General features: G+C 43.3%; 1 protein-coding gene across 9 annotated transcripts in view; it reads left to right on the forward strand.

The window, feature by feature from the left end:
* Positions 1–22,436, forward strand: part of PHACTR1 (phosphatase and actin regulator 1) — a 255,596-nt gene that overhangs the window by 118,970 nt on the left and 114,190 nt on the right. Inside the window, exon 1 of one of the 9 annotated variants that reach the window (XM_079984994.1) lies at positions 466–730. The exons of 4 other annotated variants lie outside the window; for them this stretch is intronic. Coding sequence is in view for 3 of the 5 variants with exons in the window: in XM_079984988.1 (XP_079841114.1) it covers positions 17,905–18,157 (253 nt within the window). In the remaining 2 variants the exon portion in view is untranslated. Of the gene's footprint in view, positions 1–465; positions 731–1,015; positions 1,249–17,780; positions 18,158–18,687; positions 18,864–22,436 lie in introns of those variants that run through there. 4 more of the 9 variants (XM_079984991.1, XM_079984988.1, XM_079984992.1 and 1 more) reach the window with 4 other exon arrangements.

Here is a 22,436-nt window from a genome sequence, read left to right on the forward strand (position 1 = left end):
AGTCAGGAAGGCTCAGATTGCACTTGTGCAAAATCTTAAAATACACATACAGCCTAGTAAGAAACACTCAATTCCTCCATCCAAAAGCTGGCAGTTTTAGCCAACTTGGTTGTTTTCTGAACTTCCTGTGGTCTTTTGTATTGCTCTCTAATTTGGGGGCAGGTGAAGTTGATGCTGAACAGTGCAGGTCCTTGATTTCCCCTTATGGAAAGGAGTGGTGAAAACAACCATGGAGCCTGCTTTATTAGAACACACTATTCCATGTTGCTGTGATTCGATTGTGGCTTCCCAGAATGTAGCCCCCCCCTCCCCACCCCACAACAGCCTGAGCCCAGTTTGAATTATATAATTGTGCTACTTTGAGTCATGTGACTGGCTGAGTAATTCCCTGCAGAAGGAGACAAACTGCATATTAAAAAGCAGAACAAATTGTATTTAAAACTTATTTTTCCCCCACCCCAAAGAAAGTAGCATGCTGTTTCCATGCAGATGCATCTGAAGAAGACAGATGCTGCAGCAGCCACATGGAGGTTTGATTTATAGTAGAAAGAATTGGAATTGGACAGGGAAAGGGCAAGTGCGTAAGGTGAATAGGCTGGACCTGTGGTTTCTTCCCCCCACCACTTCACAATCACGCGCTGCTTCTGAAACTGGTTGCATCTAATTTTGTACAAAATGAATTGCTCCTTGGAGACCTCTGCCAGGAGCTAGGAATCGTTGCCTGGTGGAGGTAAGTACAGCAATCTCATTCCTCTCAGCTTCCACACTTGCCATGCATTATTACTTTTTTCATTCTTTCTGGTGACTGAGAAAGCCAGGGGTGGGGGGAGAGAAAGGGGGTAGCAGCTGGCATGTCTGGAAACCACAAGGGTTCTGTGAAACGGACTTCTTTCATTTATAGGGTATATCGGAACGGGGAGAGGCACAAGTTGAAAATCAAACATCATCGCCCTTTTGCGTTGTCTCTCTGTGCCTTTTGAGGCTGCTAATTAGATTTGTTTTGCTCAGGCTTCTCTGTGAGTTAGCTGGTGAAGAATTGCCGCTTGCCATCTTCCCTCTCCTGCTCCCCATCAGCTGAATCCAAAAAAGAAAGGGCTGGACTGGCAGCACTGCAAGTCTGGTTGTGTAGTGTATGCATGTGCTTTCAGAGCACGGCACTTAAAGGGACCCTTGCTCAGTTTCAGAAGGCACAGCTGTTGCTGGGAGAGCCAGAGAATGTGAAAGAAGCTTTGTGGTCTTTCAAATCAGGTAGGCAAGATGATAAAATACTCATTTCCATTGCTATCGGTTCGAATTTTCCCTCTCCCTCTGCCGCTCAACACCACCTCCTGGTTCTTTATCCATTTTGTTTGAATTTACAAGATCTTTCTGTCTGATTGTATAGATCAGCCACAGTTGTCCATGACAGCTGTTGCCTGTGCCTGCCCCAAACGCAGCATGTATGAATGAATGAATGGAGGGCAGGAACAGTTCTGGTAACCAGGTTTTGCAGACCAAGAAATGGAATTCTGACCCAAACTGAGTTGTGCAGTAAATGATGGATTATAGCATACATGATCCTCTGGAAAACAGAGTTATTTAGAGGACACATCAAAATGGGGGGGGGGGGGGGGGCATGTGTAGCCTCTATGTACCAAAAAATCACAGGGAAAGAAATCAATATTGTGTTACTAGTGGTGCCATTGATACACACTGGTTTCTCTTCAGGTATAAATCTTTGCCTTTTGCTGATGGTACCATTGATGGTATTGGTGGTAGATGAGAGGGCTTTGCTGCAACATGATTGACTTTTTAAAATGTACTGCAGTGACTGGCTAGTATGTGAGAGAGATTTAGAGTGGAGTTCAATTACCTCAGCCATGAGATCAGCCTTTAAGCTCACTGTGCAATCTTGCATAAGACTTCCACACACTCTCACTCTCTGCCTACCTTAATCTCCGCAGGGTTGTTGTGAAAATAAAATGGGAGAGTAGAGCCCAAGTTCCTTGGAGGAAGTTTGAGATAAAAATGTAATAAATAAATAGTATCCTAAGAGTGTGGTGGAAGTGTCTGAAAATAAAAGGGGGGAGTTTTCTCCAGAAACAAGCATGATTCTTGTTACAGGAGTCCGAGTCCAGTTTTAACTTCTATGCATTACACTCAGGATGAGTACAATGGAAATAAAGGCAGCTTCCTACATGTCAGGACTGAGCTGTAGCTATCTGAGGGTGCCACCCTCTACCTAGGGAAGCTGGCAGGTAGGATGGGGCCTAGGAGGAAACTGGTGCCAGGGTGGGGAAGCAGAACCTCAGAACCAGAATTGGCCCTCCAGGACACTCCCCCCCCCTCTGGTCCTCAGGATTCTCCCCACGCCACTCCAAGAGCTTACTTTGAGTTCTTTTGCCTGGCTGCAATGTGCCCTTGAAGTGTGATCCTACCTCCTGTGTGACTGAGTAGGCAGCTAAGTGTAAAGACGTGAGTGCAGAAACCTCTGGCTTTGGTGTGGCTGTAAGCTGATTGTTCAGAGCTCAGAAGGCTGTTGGTTGCTTCACCCACTTTTGCCAGCACTGACAGGCAGTCCCTGAGAGTTTCCCCATGAGGGAAAGCGGTCCTCAGGCTGGGGGCTGAGGGAGGAATTCCCATTCAACTTGGCCTGGGGAAACCTGAAACAACAAGGTGCTGGAACTACACTGGGAATAGGGAGCACAAAGATTTAGGCAGAAACAAATCCTTGCGGGAGGACACAAGTAAAAGAGGGGTGAGTGAGTGGGATGTTAGTCAGTTCGAGAAGGTCCAGAGAAGAGGGAAGACTCTTTACTTTTGTAACAGGAGTGGTGGGTGTTGAGGGAAGCTGAAGAGGCAATATCTACCTTCTTCCTTCCTAAGGATTTGTTTGGGCTGTTTGCCCTGCTGCCTTTGCCTGCTGACTGGCACCTCAACCCTAAATACATCCCTTCAGGAAGTAGGTCTCTGTGATCCCAAAAAAATTCTGTTCAAATTCGGCTTTCTTGTGGTAAAAGGAATAAATCAGCTTATATCCAAGCACGTTTGACTTAACTGGGTTGGGGATCAGGGTATAATGAAGCAGAATAGCTTTCTCCCTTCAGTTTGAGCAACAACACCGCACGTGCAGGGAGCTCTTTCTAATCAAACACAGAGACACAGCTTACACTGGTCTCCCAACCAGATTGCTGACCAAGTCCTCACCCATATAGTTTTCATAATGCTACAGCATCTTGTGTTTGCTGGGTCCAGTGGTGCCAACTGGAATAAAATATTGGGGGGGGGTTAAGCCCCACCTGCACCACACAATCAACCACATGACATGGTGCACACACACCATTTGAATGGCAATGCCCATCAACTTTGGGGGGCCCCAGCCCCCTCAAATACTTTATTGAGTGGAGCCAAAGTCCCCTCAGCCCCTAGGAGTTGGCTCCTATGGCTGGGTTGCAACTTCTCCTAGCTTTGAACAGCAGCAGCTGGTGACGCAACTCACTGGGAAGAACTGCCAGCCACTTTTGTGGAGAGGGGAAAGCTTGCCTTTACCACAAATGCCCAGGCAATGGCAGCTCAGTCGGGCTGGAGAGACGCTCTCAGTCAAGGAGCCTGTCCAAGACGCCAGCCTGAAGCAGAGCCCAAATGGTGCCCCCTACTTGCACTAGGACCAACATTTTTAAAAGTTTAAGGGGACCCCTGACCATTAAGTCCAGTCGTGACTGACTCTGGGGTTGTGGCGTTCATCTCGCTTTATTGGCCGAGGGAGCTGGCGTACAGCTTCTGGGTCATGTGGCCAGCATGACTAAGCCCTTCTGGCGAACCAGAGCAGCGCACGGAAATGCCATTTACCTTCCCGCCGGAGCAGTACCTATTTATCTATTTGTACTTTGACGTGCTTTTGAACTGCTAGGTTGACAGGAGCAGGGACCGAGCAATGGGAGCTCACCCCGTTGCGGGGATTCGAACCACTGACCTTCTGATCAGCAAGTCCTAGGCTCTGTAGTTTAACCCACAGTGCCACCCAATTCCTTGCTTCGTCTATCCTCCCACCGTGGTGCTGTCTCAAGCAGGTTGCTTCCTCCTGCTACATGGCAGCGCTGACCTTGCTCAGTAAGAACCAGACAAATCTCCTGGCAGCTGTTCGGCTAGCATCTTCCAGTGCAGCCTGCTGATGTCAGTGCAAATCATTATGTGCTGATTCATTTGCTTTTATATCTGGATCATTGACAAACCATGGTTAGAGCCATAACTTGGCCTCGAGAGGCTGTTGACATCACGGGCATGGGAGTGATGGAACTTCTGAAGCTCACTCCTAGGCAGGTGGGAAACAAAAGCAGTTCTAAACTTGAACTTGCCTGTTCTATGTTTGGAAGCACCAATCACATTATGGGTTCATTTTGCATTATGTCTGCACCCAGCCAGAGTCACTTTTTGAGCATGTGGGCTGGACAACGAAGAGCTTTAAGAGCCCTGATCACCTGTCCATGAGGAGGGACTGGAGTCATTCTACCACACCCCTAGTAAAAAATGGCAGTGCCAGTTATCTGATTAGGTCATCAGCCCAGTGAAGGCACAATTTGTTTTCATTGCAGTTAATCTCATTGCATTCTACAGAATTACAAAACAAAGGGCAAAGACCCTGCCCTGAATGTTTTCTTCTTCATGGTTTTTTTTGTTTTGTTTTTTGTTTTATTAAAAACTTTGGAAAGAATTGACATGATTTGGGGGCATGCCAGGCTGCCAGTGTTTTTCTGTTTTACCAGAAATCATCCCCCGCCCCTTTGGAACGCAATTCTATATAATTTCCCAAAATAGCTAAATTCAGCTCATTAGTCTACTGTGCAGAGCAGCCAAAGTCCAACACTGCACAATGAAGAGCACGACATAATTCACATGGTGGCTCTCAGAGACTGTTCTTGTTGAACCACTTCTGCTGCTGGCTTTAGCTAGAAAGCTGAAAGCAAAGAATTGGACTCAAGGAGCTAAAGCAGCTATTTTTTAATATATATTTTAAGTAGTACATTCTTTTCCATTTCTTGTTACAAAACCCTAACCTCTGCCTGTTCCTGCTAAGTCAACAGCTTAATGTTAGCTGGCTGTAACAGGGCAGGGCTGAGATGGAAGCTTCTTCTCATCGCTTTCTCTCTCTTTCCCCCTGCCCCTAACACTGGCCACCTCCCCTCTCCTACCAACCAGGTGGTCTTCTCTTTAGAACAGGGATAGGTAACCTCTGGCCCTCCAAATGTTGCAGACGACAAGCTCCCAACATTCCTGACCATTGGCCATGATGACTGGGGCTGATGGGAACTGAGTGTCAAACTTTTCAACAGTGGAACAGATTCCCTTGGAAGGGGGTAGACTCTCCTTCCTTGGAGGTTTTTAAGAAGAGGTTGGATGGCCATCTGTCATGGATGCTTTAATTGAGATTCCTGCATTGCTGGGGGTTGGACTAGATGACCCTTTGGTCCCTTCCAACTGCATGATTCTATGATAAACAACATCTGAAGGGCTGCAGTTCCCCTACCTTTGATTTAGAAGGCATAGAGCAATCTGTTAAGGAGCACCCCTTTGAAGGCTTCCATATACACAGTGTTGTTATTCTAGAAAAAGAGGTGCCGGAACTCACCATGAATGCCTCCCTCGTTCTCTTAGAATGGCAATGGCACCCACCTGAGAGGTGCCAGAACTGAGTTCCGGCAAGTTCCGGCCAAAAAAGAACCCTGCATACGTAGCATACATCTAAAGCAATTTTCTCCCCCCAAAATAATGGGAACTGTAGTTTATCCCCACAGCACCCTTAACAAACTACAGTTCCCAGGATTGAGGGAGGGGGAGGCTTTAAATGCATGGTGTGTACATAGCCATAGTTTCACTCAGGGATGCTTTGCAAATTCCTACACAAATGCTACTTTTCTGTGAATTAGTCACATTTTTGGACACCATTTGGGGCAGGAATGTGAATGAATATGAGAGTTTCATGCTGCATGACTAGAGTTGATGCTTTAACATCCATGTATTGTTTGCCACATGTTTCTCAGTATAAATATGATAATGGGAGAAATAGGCCCGCCTCAGCGCCAATGTGTATCATCCCACAATAGTCTGGAGCTTCTTCCTCTCAGCACAATCCAATGCCGCTCTATGACATAATGATCTAGGAAGGGAAAACATAGGCAAGGTGAGAGATGTGGTTACGTCCCAAGTAAACACCGCCTTCCCACCTGGCTGTGCAGTGTTAACTATGGGCTGGAAACATATCATTAATCTGACCCATCTGGTTCCTTCATAAACATGTTTCCTGAGTGGCATGAGGCCAAACATAGGGAAGCGGGTGTCGATAGCTGCAAATTGGCTGCTGAAGCAGATCTAGAAACAACAGTACACAAGGTGAGGAAGAGTTGTTTGTTGAAGACCATCCATAGTTTGGAGCTTCACTCTCTATGAAAGTCTGCTGCTTTCATATTGTCTACATACTCTGTTTTGAAGACCTGCAGGACACCTTAAGGTTTTTCCCATCAAAACACGGCTTCATTTTAACATGACAGCCACCTGATGTGGCCTACCTCAGCGTGTAAAATGCTGAAACTGTTTCTATGTTGTGAGTTTGTTTCCAAACCTGCATGGAACTACATAAAATGTTTGCATAAGCCCATGTGAAGCAGAACCACTCATATCTTCATGATTCTCTGTTCTTTCGAAGGATGTGGTACACCTTTAAAGTCCGCTTTTGATTTGGACCTATCAAATGTGCAGGCTTGTGTTTTGTCTCTCCATCATAACAGGGGTATCTTTTCTTTCGTTCTCTATTTCAGAGAATAAGTTCTGCATACTTTTGAGATGCCTTCATTATTAATGGCACTGGTCTATTTGCTTTTGACTGATATACAGGCAGCTTGTAGGTCAGAATCAAACTGTTCTCTGGGTAAGGTCAAAAACAACTCATCACTTTCTTAACATCAGTGATTAGCATACAATTCCATTTTTTTCTACACAGTGATTGGACAATATCCAGTATTTATTTTTCCATCCCTTTCCTAATTCCAAAAAGCCCCCCTCACACAAACACATTTAAAAATATATGGGATGTTAATCAGTCAAAGAACTGATTGAAGATGAATGTTCTCGCCTGGCACCTAAAGGTGTATAATAAAGATGCCACCCGAATTCCACAATTGTGTTGCTTACCCTCCAGACCTCGCATGGAGGAGGCACATAAAGAAGGGCCTCAGTTTATGATGGCAGCGTCCAGGTAGGTTCATATGGAGAGAGGCAGTCCTTGAGATACTGTGGTCCTGAGCTGTTGGAAGCATTATAGGTCAAAACCAGCACTTTGAAATGGGCCTGAAAACTAATTGGCAGCTAGTGCAATCAGGCCAGGATCGGTGTAATATGCTCAAACCATCCTGCCCCAGTGAGCAACCTGGCTGCCGAATTGTGCACCAGCTGAAGATTCTGAACCTCCTTCTGTGTAAAAGGGATTCAATGTGAAACCACTCTGAAAATGGCAACTCTCCTAACAATTCTCAGTACCTTAACAAACTACAGTTCCCATGATCCTTTGGGGAAGGCACAGCTGTTTAAAGTACTGTTTTAAATGTGTAGTGCACATGTGACCTAATACTACCTACAGTGTTACAGCTGTGCTAAATATCAGCAAGGAGGGGAACACATCCATAGCTGGGTGAGTCAAGCTCTTATTATTTCAAAGGAGAAATGGAATTGTAAAAAAGGCCACTACATTTAAAGTGAAATTGTTTTATTACTGCCTGTGAAATGGAGAAATAGATTGATTTCCCACCCCTCATTTCAAGGCACCATGCATTTTAAAAAACTGAGTAGGTTATTGCATAAATGGTGTTTACTGTAAATATAAGCACTGCTTATAGAATGCTAATACATTCAGGTGGATACCTGAATAGCTTCATACCTGATAGCTTCAAATAATGAAAGAGCAACAATATTTTGAAATATGATTTGGTTAATTGCTTGTTGAAAGGAAGGCCATTCCGACTAGTGTTTTTATATGAAAGTGAATTATATGTAAAAACAGAGTATATACTATAGAGTCTGTGTCCTTGCCATACATATACAGAGCCCTTATAAGAGAGGCATTCAGTGAGCAAACGTTGAAGTCAATAAAACCAAATTCTTGGTGTGTACTGTAACATCTCCCTCTGTCATGTTGAACTGGTTGTGGCCAGATTTGTAGCTGCTTTGGAGCTTCCAACCTCCTCTCCCTCCCTCTTTGCTTAGCTTTCCACAAGGCAGGGGTGTTATTTAAAGCTGTCGCTTTGCCTTTCACCCTGCTGTTGAATGTGATGTTATTGCATGTGTTCAGGATCTGTGTCTCACAAATGTCGGAATGAAAAGGCCAATTAGAGTGAATTAGACCATAGTGTTCTGCTTTTAAAAATGACTTGTCAGTACAATATTCTGCGAATTTCTTTTAGCTTCCTGCTGCAGACAATCATACTGTCGGAGCCTTACTTCTATCTTATGATGAGCAACCCCTGGAACCAATGGGACTTATTTCTGAGTAAACATGCATAGGATTGGGCTGTTGGACTGCTCTGTTTCACTTTTTAAAAAAGTATTGCAATTAATTTTTTGCCTTTCCTCTAGGCCCAAAATCTAACCCCACACTGCACAGGTTATGACTTATGCATTTCTTTTTTCTTTTTTAAAAGGCTCTTGAGGTCTTATCATAATAAAATTTCAATATTAAAATTACTTCGGTTGGCCCTGCTAGGGTAAACTTAGGCCTCCCCACCCTGCTTAAGAGCTTTATAGCATTTATTTAAAAAAAAATTAGAACCTGATTGCAGTTCTGTTCAGAAACATCTTCCATGCAAGTGGTAAGTTTTCATACCCCTCCTGCTTTCTAATGTGATGAAGAGTTCTGGGGATATTTTGTGACATTTTGGCTGGCCTAATGAAGATACTGACTTAAAATGGATTTTTCTTATGGACTGACATGACTATTATTTACTTTTTGTACAGTCTCTTTCTCTAGCCATACATAAAAGAAATGGGGGGGGGTTGAAATTCAGTTTGAAAAGATCATGATTGGTCCGTCAAGCATTAATACGGCTGCTCAGCCTCTATTCATGTCAAATATATTTGTTCTGAGCTCATCCAGGGATGTATACGGATTGCAGCAGCAGTGCTTAGCAGTTTGTCTCTTTAGACCTTAAATTCTCTTTATTTACTTATTTAGAATAACATTAGTTTGGATGGGGGTGGAGAGAGAGCATGAGCAGAGCCAGGCTGAAAGAAGGAATTAATCACAACCGGTTGACATCCATTAGAAAGCAAGTTCTTTTGAAATCTCTATTCAATTACATGTTCTATAAAAGGGTAACTTTCAGTCTCACAAAACCCCAGAGGTTAGATGTGATGAGGCATGCAGCGAAGGGAAAGAGAACAAGCAAACCTCATCTACGAGCTTGTGCAATGGTGTTATTATTTAACATACGGCAATACGTTGCTTTGACTTCTTTTTTTAACTATAGCTTATTTATTAAATGTGCCACTTTTAAGTTTGTATCCAAAAAGCACTTGCCTTTTGTTTCTCTGTGTTATACATTGTGTGGGTGTCCCTTCTTTCTTAAAATACACAGGCAGGGACTGTACCCTCTGCGCCATGCTGGCAGCAGCTGTATACTTTATAATTGCCAAATCACTTGAGAAAGGCTGGCAACTAATTACAGCTGATGTTGGAGGATAGAGCAGTGGCTTCTGTAAACCAGAAGTTCAGGGGCATCCTGAGTTCGGCTATAGTTGTAGCTTCTGAAAATCACTGCCTCCCTCCCTCAATGTGGCAGGAAGCAGCATTACAGGAGAAGGAAGGTTTGGGTGAAATATGAGAGATCCAGGTTGAAGTTGCTGCTCTGCTAAACCATGCCAACTGCTTTGAAAAGTTAGTGGTGCCACTGATGTGAGGCACATTAGGCCATTGTATGACTCAGCTATGGGGGACAACAACTTGAGAGGCGCCAAAAAACGACACAGGAGACTGGGAGAATTAAAAGGGTCGGCGTGGGTAGGGAAGAGCAAATATCCATGGGCACTACTTAGTCCAGTGGAGCCCATTTGAACTGGCCATGTGAGCAGCCACTGTCTGTGTGTGATGTGCAAATCTTGCTAAGAACCAGTTTCACCCTCGTAGGACATACTGTAAGTAGGCAGCAGCACTGCAAGGGCAAAGGGCTTATGCAGCAATGTGTTTATCTGCTACATTTATCAAAACAAAATAAAAAAATTCCTTCCAGTAGCACCTTAAAGACCAACTAAGTTAGTTCTTGGTATGAGCTTTCGTGTGCATGCACACTTCTTCAGATACTACTGTGTATCTGAAGAAGTATGCATGCACACGAAAGCTCATACCAAGAACTAACTTAGTTGGTCTTTAAGGTGCTACTGGAAGGAATTTTTTTATTTTGTTTTGACTATGGCAGACCAACACGGCTACCTATCTGTAACTGCTACATTTATAACATTCATGCAAGGAGCTCAGGATGGCTGTGTGTGCCAGTTTCCTATTCACATAACAGCAAGGTCCAGGCCTACTTAGCTGCAGAGAAGGAGCTACAACAGTGTTACAAATTGATGCACATCTTAATTTCCAGTTGGCTTCATCAAGGGAAGGTATTAGTCTTCAATTTTGGTGAGCGTCGTGATCATCTCAAGGGCTAAAACAAGCTACTATCAGCTTTCCTATGCTATTAATCCCTGATGGGATCTGACATTTCTTAATTGAGGTTCCTAGAAAAATGATTAGTTGGATTTTAAGAAGGCCAAGGCATTGGCATTCCCCTTTGAAACGCACAACCATGTACCAGCTTCTGCTGTGTCATGCATGCACCTCTTATTTTTGGCTGTGCAGAATAAATGGTGTACGGACATCTGCGTGGATCTGTGTCCAACTGATAACATCACAAGTATTTAGCTCATTCTGTGATGATGTGTTTGCAGGCCTCTACATGCAGTTCATGGTGTGAAGCCAAACAGGATCTGATCTTTTTTTTTAAAAAAAACAAAAAACTTATTCAAACTAGTTTGGTGAACTAGAGAAGTAGCCAAGCTGGGGGGAGGAGAATGTTAAACTATGATATAATGCAAGCATACTGCAGCCTACGTGAGATTGAGCATCATTTACATTCATGTCAATTTATTTGTAGCACATGTTATTCCAAAAGCTTGCCTAAAGGGAGAGTGTAGTTAAAATTTAAAGCCTTTGCAGGTGTTAGCATTCAACCCACTAAACCACCTAGCTTTGGGCAGCAAACACCAAAGAAAATAAATAGTCATTCAGGAAATGTGTGTGCTTCACCTAATATCCACAGACTTCTCCCCATCATATATGGAACTCTCTCCTATCAGCCACATTCTTCAAGACCAACATCCTGGAATCTGTGTTCATTAGAAAAAAGAAACAGCACATATTGAGAGGCGTTCTTGAGGCTTTCTGCAGATAACTTGTTAAATTATTTAATGCAGTGGTGAAGTTAGGTAATTTTAGACTCTGGACTTACTACTTCCCCCACCCCCACCCCTCGCCCAACCCTGATCTTTAGATAGTGAATTTGCCTACTTCTGAATGTGGTAAACCAGCCCTTCTGCACTGGGGAGACCCTTCTGCTCACTCTTCTGAGTGGGCCCCCCCTGAAATTCCACTTCAGAGTCCAGCCCTGATGGTACCACTAATTTAATTAGAATGATACCACTAGATATCCCTGCTCAAGATCAGTTTTGAAAAACCTGTCGTTGTACCTGCAGCATTTAGTATTCTTCAGTGTGGTGCTGTGACTGCATTTGTTGGTTCATGACGGGGCCTTTTCAGTGGCAGTTCCTCATTTGTGAAATGCTTTCTCTGGTGAGGTGCATCTGTCCCCCTCATTACTGAGCTTCAGGAGAAATTTTAAAACTTCTGGGTTTACCCAGGCAGTTGTTGGCTGAAAGACAGTTTCTGGCAACCCTAAGATCACTGTTTTTATTTATTTTTAAAAATTACTTTTAAGCTATTTTTAGATTTGTTTAAAAAAAATGTTTTAATATTGATATGTTTGCCACGCTGGGCTCCTTTGGGAGGAGAGGAGGAACATAAATAGAATAAAAATAATGATAACCTAATTTATCCTTAAAACAACCCCTCAGAAAGCTCTGTGGCCAGCCAGGGATCTTTACTCCAGTCTTCCTGAGCTACACCACAATGCCATATATCGGCAAAACAGCCAGACACGGGGTAAAATTTGCCCACCCTTCAATTTTGAAAGGAACTGAAGTGAAAACGTCAGCCAAAAATTTGCAGAGAAGAAAAAGAAAAAAAGCATTCGTCTTACAATGATCCAGATGTTTTGCTTAGAATAAGCTTCATTGACCTGGAAGTGCATCAACATTCTCATTGAAGCATGGTTAATGCTTTTGATAGGGTTTGTTTCAGGATGTTTGGTTTGAATTCCAATGCCTTTCACGTTGCCTGCAGAGTCATGCGGAGAGAGCATTTAAAGATGAGGATGTTGTATAATTTTAAGCATACATTTATATGTATAAAGCATGTCGTGTGCAGCTGTTTCCCCTCCCCAGCTGTGAGATCAATATTCTTCAAACAGTTATATGGTAAACCTTCTTTCCCCCACATTCTGGTAACTTCAGTTTAGTAAAAATCTGAGCATATCCTCTATATCAGAAGTGAGCAATCTCCCCCACCCCCACAAGAGCTACATGCAACTGTGGGGGGCGCAGCATGGCAGTAGGCAAGACCATTCACACATGCACAGCCACACTCATTCACATGCACTTTCTGTTTGCTGTCGGGGGACCTGTATGCTGAGCATTAATTCATGATTTGCATGCATTCTGATTTGTTTGTGGGAAGGTTGTACGATATCAGATCAAGCAATTATTTCCCTACACTTTCCAGTGCATTTTTCTGTCCTTACTGCAAAAAGTCCAACATTTTGGAAGTATGCTTATTGTGCGATAGTGCCAGATCCACTTTAACTTGTTGTTGATGTTGTTTAGTCGTTGTCCTCTGTTGTCCCCTTCTCCTTGTGCCCTCCATCTTTCCCAACATCAGGGTCTTTTCCAGCGAGTCTTCTCTTCTCATGAGGTGGCCAAAGTATTGGAGCCTCAGCTTCACGATCTGTCTTTCCAGTGAGCACTCAGGGCTGATTTCCTTAAGAATGGATAGGTTTGATCTCAAGAGTCTCCTCCAGCACCATAATTCAAAAGCATCAATTCTTCGGCGATCAGCCTTCTTTATGGTCCAGCTCTCACTTCCATACATCACTACTGGGAAAACCATAGCTTTAACTATACAGACCTTTGTCGGCAAGGTGATGTCTCTGCTTTTTAAGATGCTGTCTAGGTTTCACCAAATGAAATGAAGTAGCACTATTGTTTTCTGTTCGGCACCCTGAAAGCAAGGCAGGCATTGCAAGCATGAAATAGATGGAATAAAACAGTTTTCCTTTGCTAATATGAAGCAGAGCAAGTAAAGTAACCAGTTTTTCTGTCACCATTCTCTTCCCTTCCCCTCCTTAAAATCCATACCATAGAGAGGTGAAAGCGCTATGCCTAGAAAAACACATTGATATTTTTTTTTCCTGTTGCAAGCATTGAATTTCCTCTTTCAACTCTAGAGATCTGCACTGACCCTGGAAAAGTACATAGAGTTGAAGGAAAAAAATGGGAAAGAGTGTTGCTTGCAGCAGCTTCAACTCTGCTTGCGCAGGCATGGCTCTTTCCCAGTTCTGCCTTCATCTCTATAAAACTTTCCAAGCTGAGTGCCCATCTCAACTTCAAAGTCCAGTTTTTGGCAGAGAGTGGGGTTTGGGAGAGATCCCAGAGGGCCACATGCAGCCCATGGGTCGCCCTCCTCCGTGCTCTGTACTCAAAACATTGTATTGAACTAAATTCAGCTCAGCGTAGACCCATTGAAATTAACATAGCTAAGGTAGTCGAGTCCACAAATTTTATTAGGATTACTCTGAGAAGAACTTGGTTGAATACAATCCAGTGAATGTTCAGCCCACCTGAGCAGCCAAACAGGTCACCGGGTCACAGCTTTCCCCATTAGGGTGAGATGCATTGTATTTCTGTTTAAATTATAGTAACTATTTCTAAATTTACCTGTGTTCATTCAAAATTGCATATGTAATTTTTATGCAAATCTGATTCCATTTTGTCCTTTTTTTATGGTGATGTATTTTCTCTTTTCTAATGATCTGTAGGTGCTCACCTAACATGCATTCATGAAAGGTGAGACTGCAACCCTATAGCTGATTATCTAGGGGATAAAAGCTCTACTGAACTCAGTTGTACTTACTTCTAGGTAGACAGGTACAGGATTGCACTGTAAGTTAGGAGCAGGGAAGAAATAGCAGGCTGTGGGCATTATGTTTTGCAAGGACCTAAATGTTCTCCAAAGAGGAAACATGTGTTCCAGCATCTCATCCTACCCTCCACCAAGGTTCCTCAACCTTTGTCACCAAAGTCTCTTCGCATACATTTTCATGCTGTGCAAAAGAGCTTACATTTGTTCAGAGGGGGAGTGAGTTTCCAGAGAATATATTAATTATACTGTCAAAAATGTCTTTCCTTTATTTCTGTGCTTTGCATTCTCGCCAACCAAAGGTCACAAATAGAAACAGCATTCTATTCATAGAGTAGAAATTGACTTGTCTATTATTATTTTTTATGTTCCTGCTAATTTGAGGGGGAAATTTAGTGCTACGTGATTGACAACTGGTGCTAAGTCAAGTGGAGTGTAGGCAGCTTCTGTGAAAGGCTCCACTCCCTTCTGCAGATCTACCTAAGTCTTCCTCCACAGCAGCCTCTCTGCTTCCAGATTGCCCCAGTTGGGAGACATTCTCTCTCGTTGGGGGCAGGTTCAGAGGCAGCGCTTTTTTTCCCCCAGCCAGAACTCACTGGAACTCAATTCTGGCTCCTCTCAGGTGGGCGCCATTGCCACTCTAAGAGAATGAGGGAGGCGTTTGTGGTGAGTTCCGGTACCTCTTTTTCTAGAAAAATAACACTGTTCAGAGGGGCAATCTGTTCACTAGATTTGTGGTTGTTTTGCTTTTTCCTCCTTCCCTTTTAGGGACATGATTACTTTACAGACTGAAATGTATTCATTTGAATTTATTTCAAATCCCACAGAACATAGCCATCTACTCATATTTTCTTTTGCAAATTTATTTATTATTTATCATAATAATATCAATGTCCACACCTGACACTATGAAAACTTGTATGGTGTGATCCCTGCCACCCGTAAGCCTTGCCTCTTTTGTGGCCTCCTTTGGCATACAGGAAAACAAATGTCCCTCCCATTTGTAAGACATTGTGTTCTTGCAGTTGCATGTTCTTATTTATGCTCATACGGGCTTATATTCACCACAACACTACTATATATGCATTGTTAAGCAAGTTTATACTCTCTTCCCTCCACCCCCACCATTCGTTGGCTTAATATGACCTCGGCAGCTACTACTGTACACCAAATGCCCCCAAACCTGTATGATGTTTTTTCCCTCTTAACATGCATAACAGATGTTTGCCCCAATGGACCGTTCTGTTTATTTTTCATACATGCCCCTACCATTCCCCCCACACATTCATTCCCCATGCTTCACACTTCCTGAATCAAATATGCTCCATCCCCCTCCAGCATTAATAATTATTTCATGTGGTAATGGTATTTTCCAAGCTTTCGTGTTGTTTTTAATGAACCGTCTTCGGTTTCTTCTTCGAGAAATGCAGGGCATAACATTTTTAAAAATATAATAGCACATTCGCTGCCTAGAAAGTTAAGTCCTGTCAATTGAATTGCAAGCATACAAGATGCCAAATGTTGCACTGAGTAATGTGAAAGTTAGCAGCTTCAATGCAGTTTTCTGTCGCCATCCATTTCCTATGAGCAAAACTGATAAGTCAACTGGGGTGGGGGACAATTAAACACCTGATTACGTTATTGTTCAGGGGTTTTGCTTCCTGAATTGGTGTCCCCCGCCCCCCATCAAAAAAAAACCCCTCATCTTTGGTTGGATGTGCATCTGTCAGTTGGTCTTTGGAATTCTTAATACATATGCAGATTGCAGTTTTTAATTAAAGCTGGAGGAGAGGAGTTGTATAGTTGCATAAATCTTCTTTTTCTGCTGTCACAATGCAACCTGATTTTTTTTTAAGTGCTCCAGTAACTTCTGCTGAAAAAATGAACTCCATTTACTCAATATTGTGACTCTTTTTTTAAAAAAAACAAACAAACAACTTTCTTATCCCATTATAAGATAATGGAACGTTCCTCTGCTGTTTGTATTCAGCAATGCCAGTTTTCCCTTGGCCTTTGCACATTCTTGTCTCTTCTTGCATCCTCTGGGGCCTATCTTTTAAAACACACAAATGGCTATTTCTGTCCAGTGTTTCACAACGATGCCCATTGATAGTGGCTGGCAGGGCCTGGTGACATCGGGGCAAGCTCTTCAAAAATGGGAATCCTCCCTCCCTGGCTAATGACGCCCAGGGGTCACCAAGAAGAGCAGACTCTCTGAATCCCTTGCCGACTGCTAATCTCGGGATGAATGCCCTCTTTTTATTCCCATTACCCCTTTTTGCAAAGTGCAGCTGACCCCAAGAGCTGCAGTATCTCCCTTGGATACTTATAGTCTAGGCTGGATCTCCCCGCCACCAGTGGCCATCACAAAGTGACCTAAGCCAAGTCCAATCTTTTGTCTGTCACTTTGCTGTCTACCTCACTCAGAGAAATGTTGTCCTCCCACACCGCTTAAGTGGGGTGGCTCCCTCTGCTAAAGCTGGTGCTTAAGCAATGAGACCACAGTGGAGAACACAAAGGAAGTGAAAAATGTGGCTTTAGTGCCCAGGCACACTTTCCCTTAAGTCCATACCTTTTTGCCTCATTTTCAATTTGATCCAGGGCTGGGTGTTCCCACTTGTGATTTTTGCCTTGGATTTTACTTGAGGAAAGACCCCTGAAACCCTGTTTTTTCCCTTTTATTCTTCCTATAACCAATAGTCCACTTTCGTGTGGTCATCAACTCTGCTTACCCGTGGCAGAGAGTCAGAATTTGGGGAAAATCAGAAAGCAAGCTAATCAGAAAACCAGATAACCAGAAAGCAGATAAATCAGAAAATCATTTGACATATACAAAAGGAGCCAGGACCTTTCCAACACACATGCTTTGCACATACTGTATTTCATTTGATCACAATTTTTATATGAGCACTAAACAGGGAAACGTAAATAAAATAAAATAAAATAAATTTAAGCATGCCTGGAAAACTGAAAAAATTATCCTTCAGGGGTAGGCAGGGAAAGGAGGTGGGAGCTCCCAGGAAAAAAAAATGTAAATTCCTGTACAGGAGCAATTTTAGGACCAGTTCAGAAAAGGGACAATTTTTTTATTTGGGTTTTCCAAAGATTGATGTTTGATCAAATTCAGCAATAAATAGCAGGTTTGGGGGGGGGCACCTCTCAGAACCATGATAATAGATCAATACAAAATACTAGAAATCGCGGGACAAAGGAAACACGAGAGTGCAGCCTAGTGTTTGCCTTCTGCTTGTGCCCCATTGAGAAGGAGGGCTCTTGTGGCTTGCCAGTGAGTCTGTGTGGCATTTGTTTTGCAAGGTGAGATGAGGTGACACAGGTATGGTTGGAGAAGAGCATCCTGCAGCTCCAATCATTCTGATTGGTTAAGGCAGCGGGGTCACATAGGTCACTCAAGGCTCGGCTACGCTTCCCTCCTCTCTCACTCTCTCACTCTCTGCCTCTTCCCCCATCCTGTCCTCTCTCTCCCCCTCCCTCCCCCTTTTAATCCTTGTGTGTGATGGGGGTGTGAGAGGGAGAGTTGCGTGTGAGTGTGTGTGTGTGTGGCAGAGAGAGGCTAAGGCGAAAGTGAGCGGATGGCGGACTCCACACACACCAAGCAGCCTGGGATGCTTTCCTTTTCATCCCTTTCCGGCCGCAGGGATGGCTCCTCTCCAGACCAGAATGAGGAGAAGCCTAAAAAAAGAGCTTTCTATCTGGTGAGGATGAAGCCACTGAAAGAGCCTATTACGAACAACAACAACGTGTCTTTTGTGATACACTGTCACATAGGCAAGGAGATCAAGCACATATGCAGCAACTGCAGTCGCGGCGAGGAAGCCCGTGACGGTGAGTGCTCTGATCTTTAGTCTGTATTATATGAGAGAGAGAGTGCAAGAGAGAGCATGTTTTTCCCGGTGGTGATTGTGTATATGCATAGGTGCCTGACTCCCAATTACTGGCTGCTAGTAAGCTTGCTACTTAAGGGACTCTGGAAGGAGGGGAAAGTAGAGGCAGGGAATAAGATGGGTTTGGCAGCTGTTTGGCATGCCAAGCAGAGGGGAAAGCAAAACGGTCCTTGTTTCTTTTACCTTCATTTGTCTTAGCCCAGCAGCACCCACAGAGCAGAGTCCTCTCTCCTTATAGCTGCAACAGAAACGGCTCCGTGAATTGCTTGCTTTTCCATCATCATCATAATGGCTTGCTTAAACTAGTCTTTTTCATCTGGGCTACAGCAACTCCCCACCCCCTCCTTCTATCAACATGCCGCAGTCAGAGTTTACTTGACTTAATTATTGGAATTTGGGAGAGGGCTTTTGGTGGGATCAGTCTCGTGTGATTCCCCCCCCCCCCCTGCGTTGTGTCGCTACCTCCAAACGCAAACACATATACTGGGATGTGTGCAGAGTTCTTGGATGGAATCTTACTGGAATTAGTGTGCCACCTTTTGTATCAGACGGTTGCCAACTGCTCTCCCCACTCTCCTTTGACACTACTGAGTGTAACATTCAAAGAGGGGTGCATTCAAATAGACTCCAATAGGGGTTTTATACAGGTAAGCAGATCTGTTCTGTGTGTATCTCTGTAAAGAACAAACGAAATGTTTTTGAATGAGCTATGAGAGCGTCTTAGGATTTTGCCAGAGTCAGCAACTTAAAGGGGCAGAAAGCTACAAGAAGGCATAAAATCCAGCCCAAACAAAAACATCTTTGGGGATGTTGCCAGCCATATCTCCTTGCCAGGGGATTTGCTATGGGATTTTTTTCTTTTCTTTTCTTTTCTTTTTTTTTTTTTTTTGGTCATGATGTTTCATGTTTTATTTAAAATACAATGTGCTTGAGTTAGAAGCAGCTGAGTTGGGTAAGCTAGCAGAGATTGTTTCCTGAAGGTCAGTGAAAGGTTTTTGATTTGGAAATGTGAGTAGGGGGGGAAAGCCCACATAACTCTCAGAGCTGTTTGTTATCTGCAGTTGTCACCAGTTTAGTTCACCCTTTTTTAAACGTTTGGGATGAATTTTACATTGTTAAAAAGTAAATTTATTCATTCTGTTTGGGTGAATCAAATATTTTCTGGATCCTGGCAGTTGCTTGTCACCCAAAGCAGGGCAGTTGCAATGAAATAGTTGTGGTGGTTTGTTTTCCCCCACCCCACCCCTAAATGTATTTCATAAATGCAGATATGCCAACGTACGGTAATTACTTTCTTTATATTAACTTACATGGTTCAGTTTTGCGGGGGGCAACAGTAAAGGTTTTTTTAAAAATATAGAGAGTGATCTAAAATTTTCTTTCAATTGCACTACTGTACCAAAGATGAGCACTTGGCCTTTCAGTATATTTTGCTCTGATTTCCGCCCCCTCCCCTTCTGCTTATTATTGATGACAGAAGAGACCACTGGAAATGGAACCTGAGGATTTGCCAGGCAGGAGCAGCAAGTGCCTTAAAACCTCAGCATGATTCCTTTATCCCTCCTAAAGCAGGCTAAACCACTGATTTGAAATATACGCTGACTGTTTTAATTAAATCTGCCTCAAAAAGTATTGCATCAGCCCCATTTATTATCACTATCCCTGGACTCAGATTTCTAGAAGCTAGTGTAAGAGGGCAAGTGGAGCTGTGCTTACCTTAATGCATGTAAGCATGCCTGCCTTTAAAATATAGTCTCTGGTTCCAAACACATTTCAACAAGCTTTACAGAGGGACAATAACCTGACCTTTTTGATGTCAGTCAGTAGAGCTTTTACTTGGCAGTAGAATATTCAGTAGTGCTATATTTGAGGCTAGAAAAGTGCTAACCATGGAAATGTGGAAGGGCATGACATAAATGAAGCTATCCAGCGGATAATTTTTTGAGACTACTTGTAATGTTGATTTCATTAGGATCAGGCACATCAGTTGTATATTGCTGGTGCCTGTTGCTGACAGTGAAGGGGTCCCATTAGTGAGGAACTCATCTCATGAAACCAAGCTGATGCTGTGTACCTATGCTTTTCTGCAAGTCCCATTCACTTCAGTGGAATTCTCTGTGGTGTTTTGCCCATACCTTGTAAACATGAGGGATACGAGTCCTTACCACAGTGTTGTAGAAACGTAAGTTGTTGGTGATTGCAGAGTAGCACACGTTTTCTTGGAATGCATCACAAAATAGAATATAAACAAGCTCTTTGGATGGGGGAAGGCAGGTGTTTTGAAAACTGGGCATCTTCTTCCTCGGAGGAAGGAGGCAGCAAGGTTCCCATTCTACAGTCTGGTCCTTTTTTGGGCTAGGAAACAAGCACTCATATCCTGCTTATCAGCTTCTCATAGGTTGGCCAGTGTGAGAACACAATGTTGGACAAAGATGGACCTTTGGCCTGATCCATTTGGGCTTCTTATGTCCTCAGTGTGTTGTGTTTCAGACACTGCCTTATTCTTCCTCTGACCTTCCATCTTTCTTCTTGCTTGGCTTTCTGTTCACCATCATAAGAAGAAGAGGGTGGAAGAAAGATCCTTGTCCGAGGGCTGAGTGTGCATGTCACACCATTGTGGCTTTGCATTCCTTTCCCACCCTTGCCGGTGTGCGACTCCAACCCTTTCCCCTTGAGAAGGAAACATTAAGCAGCAAACACCCTTCATTCTTTTTCTGCACCTAGACCCTTCAATGTACAGGTAAAGTTGATGCCTCACCAACAGTGAGCAGTGGGCTGGAGAAGACAGACAAATCTACAAGGCCATTTCTACATTTTCCCTCATAATGTGAGGATAGGACTTCTTTATATCAGTATCATGGAAGTCTATTCCATGCCCATCACCTCTTATGAACGCATGATATGCCCCTTATGGTATTGGATCAATGGCCCAACTAGTTGTTCTCCAAGGACTTGGTTCTCTGCCACCCCTGCAATATAAGATTTTTTTATTTTTTTAAGGGAAGGAGCCATAGAATCAATCTGGGAGCTTCTTTTCACAAAGCATGTGCTCTACTGCAGTACTGACCTATGAACCCTTCCTGTTTTCCTTCACTCCTACCAAGACGATTGCCAGTTTTAGTAATGAGCCTTTGCATTTGAGCTGACCTTGATGCCCAGGATCTTTTCCAAGATTACAGTAGGGGCTTTACGCTAGGTGTCTGCACTGTGACTATAAGATGTAGTTTGGACCCTGATTTTGTGCTTTGGAAAAAAAGTTCTCATCGGTCCAAGGCATTCTGTAAGGTTGCCTGCTTTGATTCAGAGTATTTTCCAAGTCTGATTCATTTCCATCCATCCATTATTGGGAAATCAAAAAGTGACTACAGGCAATGACAGATTTACAGTTGGCCGCGCAGGTGCGCATCATGGCAACCTGGAAGTGGCCAGAAAAGGGGGCATAACAGGCTTATTGTGCTCTGCCATTGCGCACAATGACCCGGAATGCAACCTCATGCAAATCACGGGTTGTCTGCATATTGTTTTGACAGAAGTGGATGAAATTTGCTAGCAAACTAGCCCCCCTCAGAGTGGATAAAGCCTGCCAAATTGCAGGCAAATAGTCCAGATGCTTTTGCACTGGGCACCTTTAAAATTTGATATATTTTTTTTAATGAAATGTCTGTAACTTTTTTATTTGGGTGTGGAATTGGATGAAATACACAGACAAGGTCACCTTTTCTGAGTACGTTAATCCTAACAAAATTCAGAAGTGTAGCTGCATTGACTTTCTAGCGAGGGCAGCTGTTACAGTTTTAAGGTGGGTGAAGAAAGGAATCACAATATTTCCCCTTGTGTTTTGTGGGCAATTGGTCTGAACATGACAGACATGACTAATTGCAGACAAATAGGTCTAGGGCTTTTTGTGCTAAACATCTTTAAAGTTGATTTTGAGGTGGGAAAAACTAAAAGGGATTTATTTGCTTTTTCATAAATTCATTTCTTCTGATTACAAGCTTGATTTGTCAGTCACAGCAGAACTCTCCCTCCACTCTGGAGTCTGATCTCCTTTCTCTCACCATCCCACCCTTATGCTTATGCTAAGCCAGAGACATCACTTTTGTTTTTAGTAAAAACTTGTTTGCTGCATTAAGGGAAAAAAGAAATCTGTATCACCAAGGTACCATGAACGTTTTTCATTGTTTGGGGGTTTTTTCATTGGGTTTTTTTTGGGGGGGGGG

The sequence above is a fragment of the Podarcis cretensis genome (genome assembly GCF_951804945.1).
Source record: "Podarcis cretensis genome assembly, chromosome: 7".
Lineage (NCBI taxonomy): Eukaryota > Metazoa > Chordata > Lepidosauria > Squamata > Lacertidae > Podarcis > Podarcis cretensis.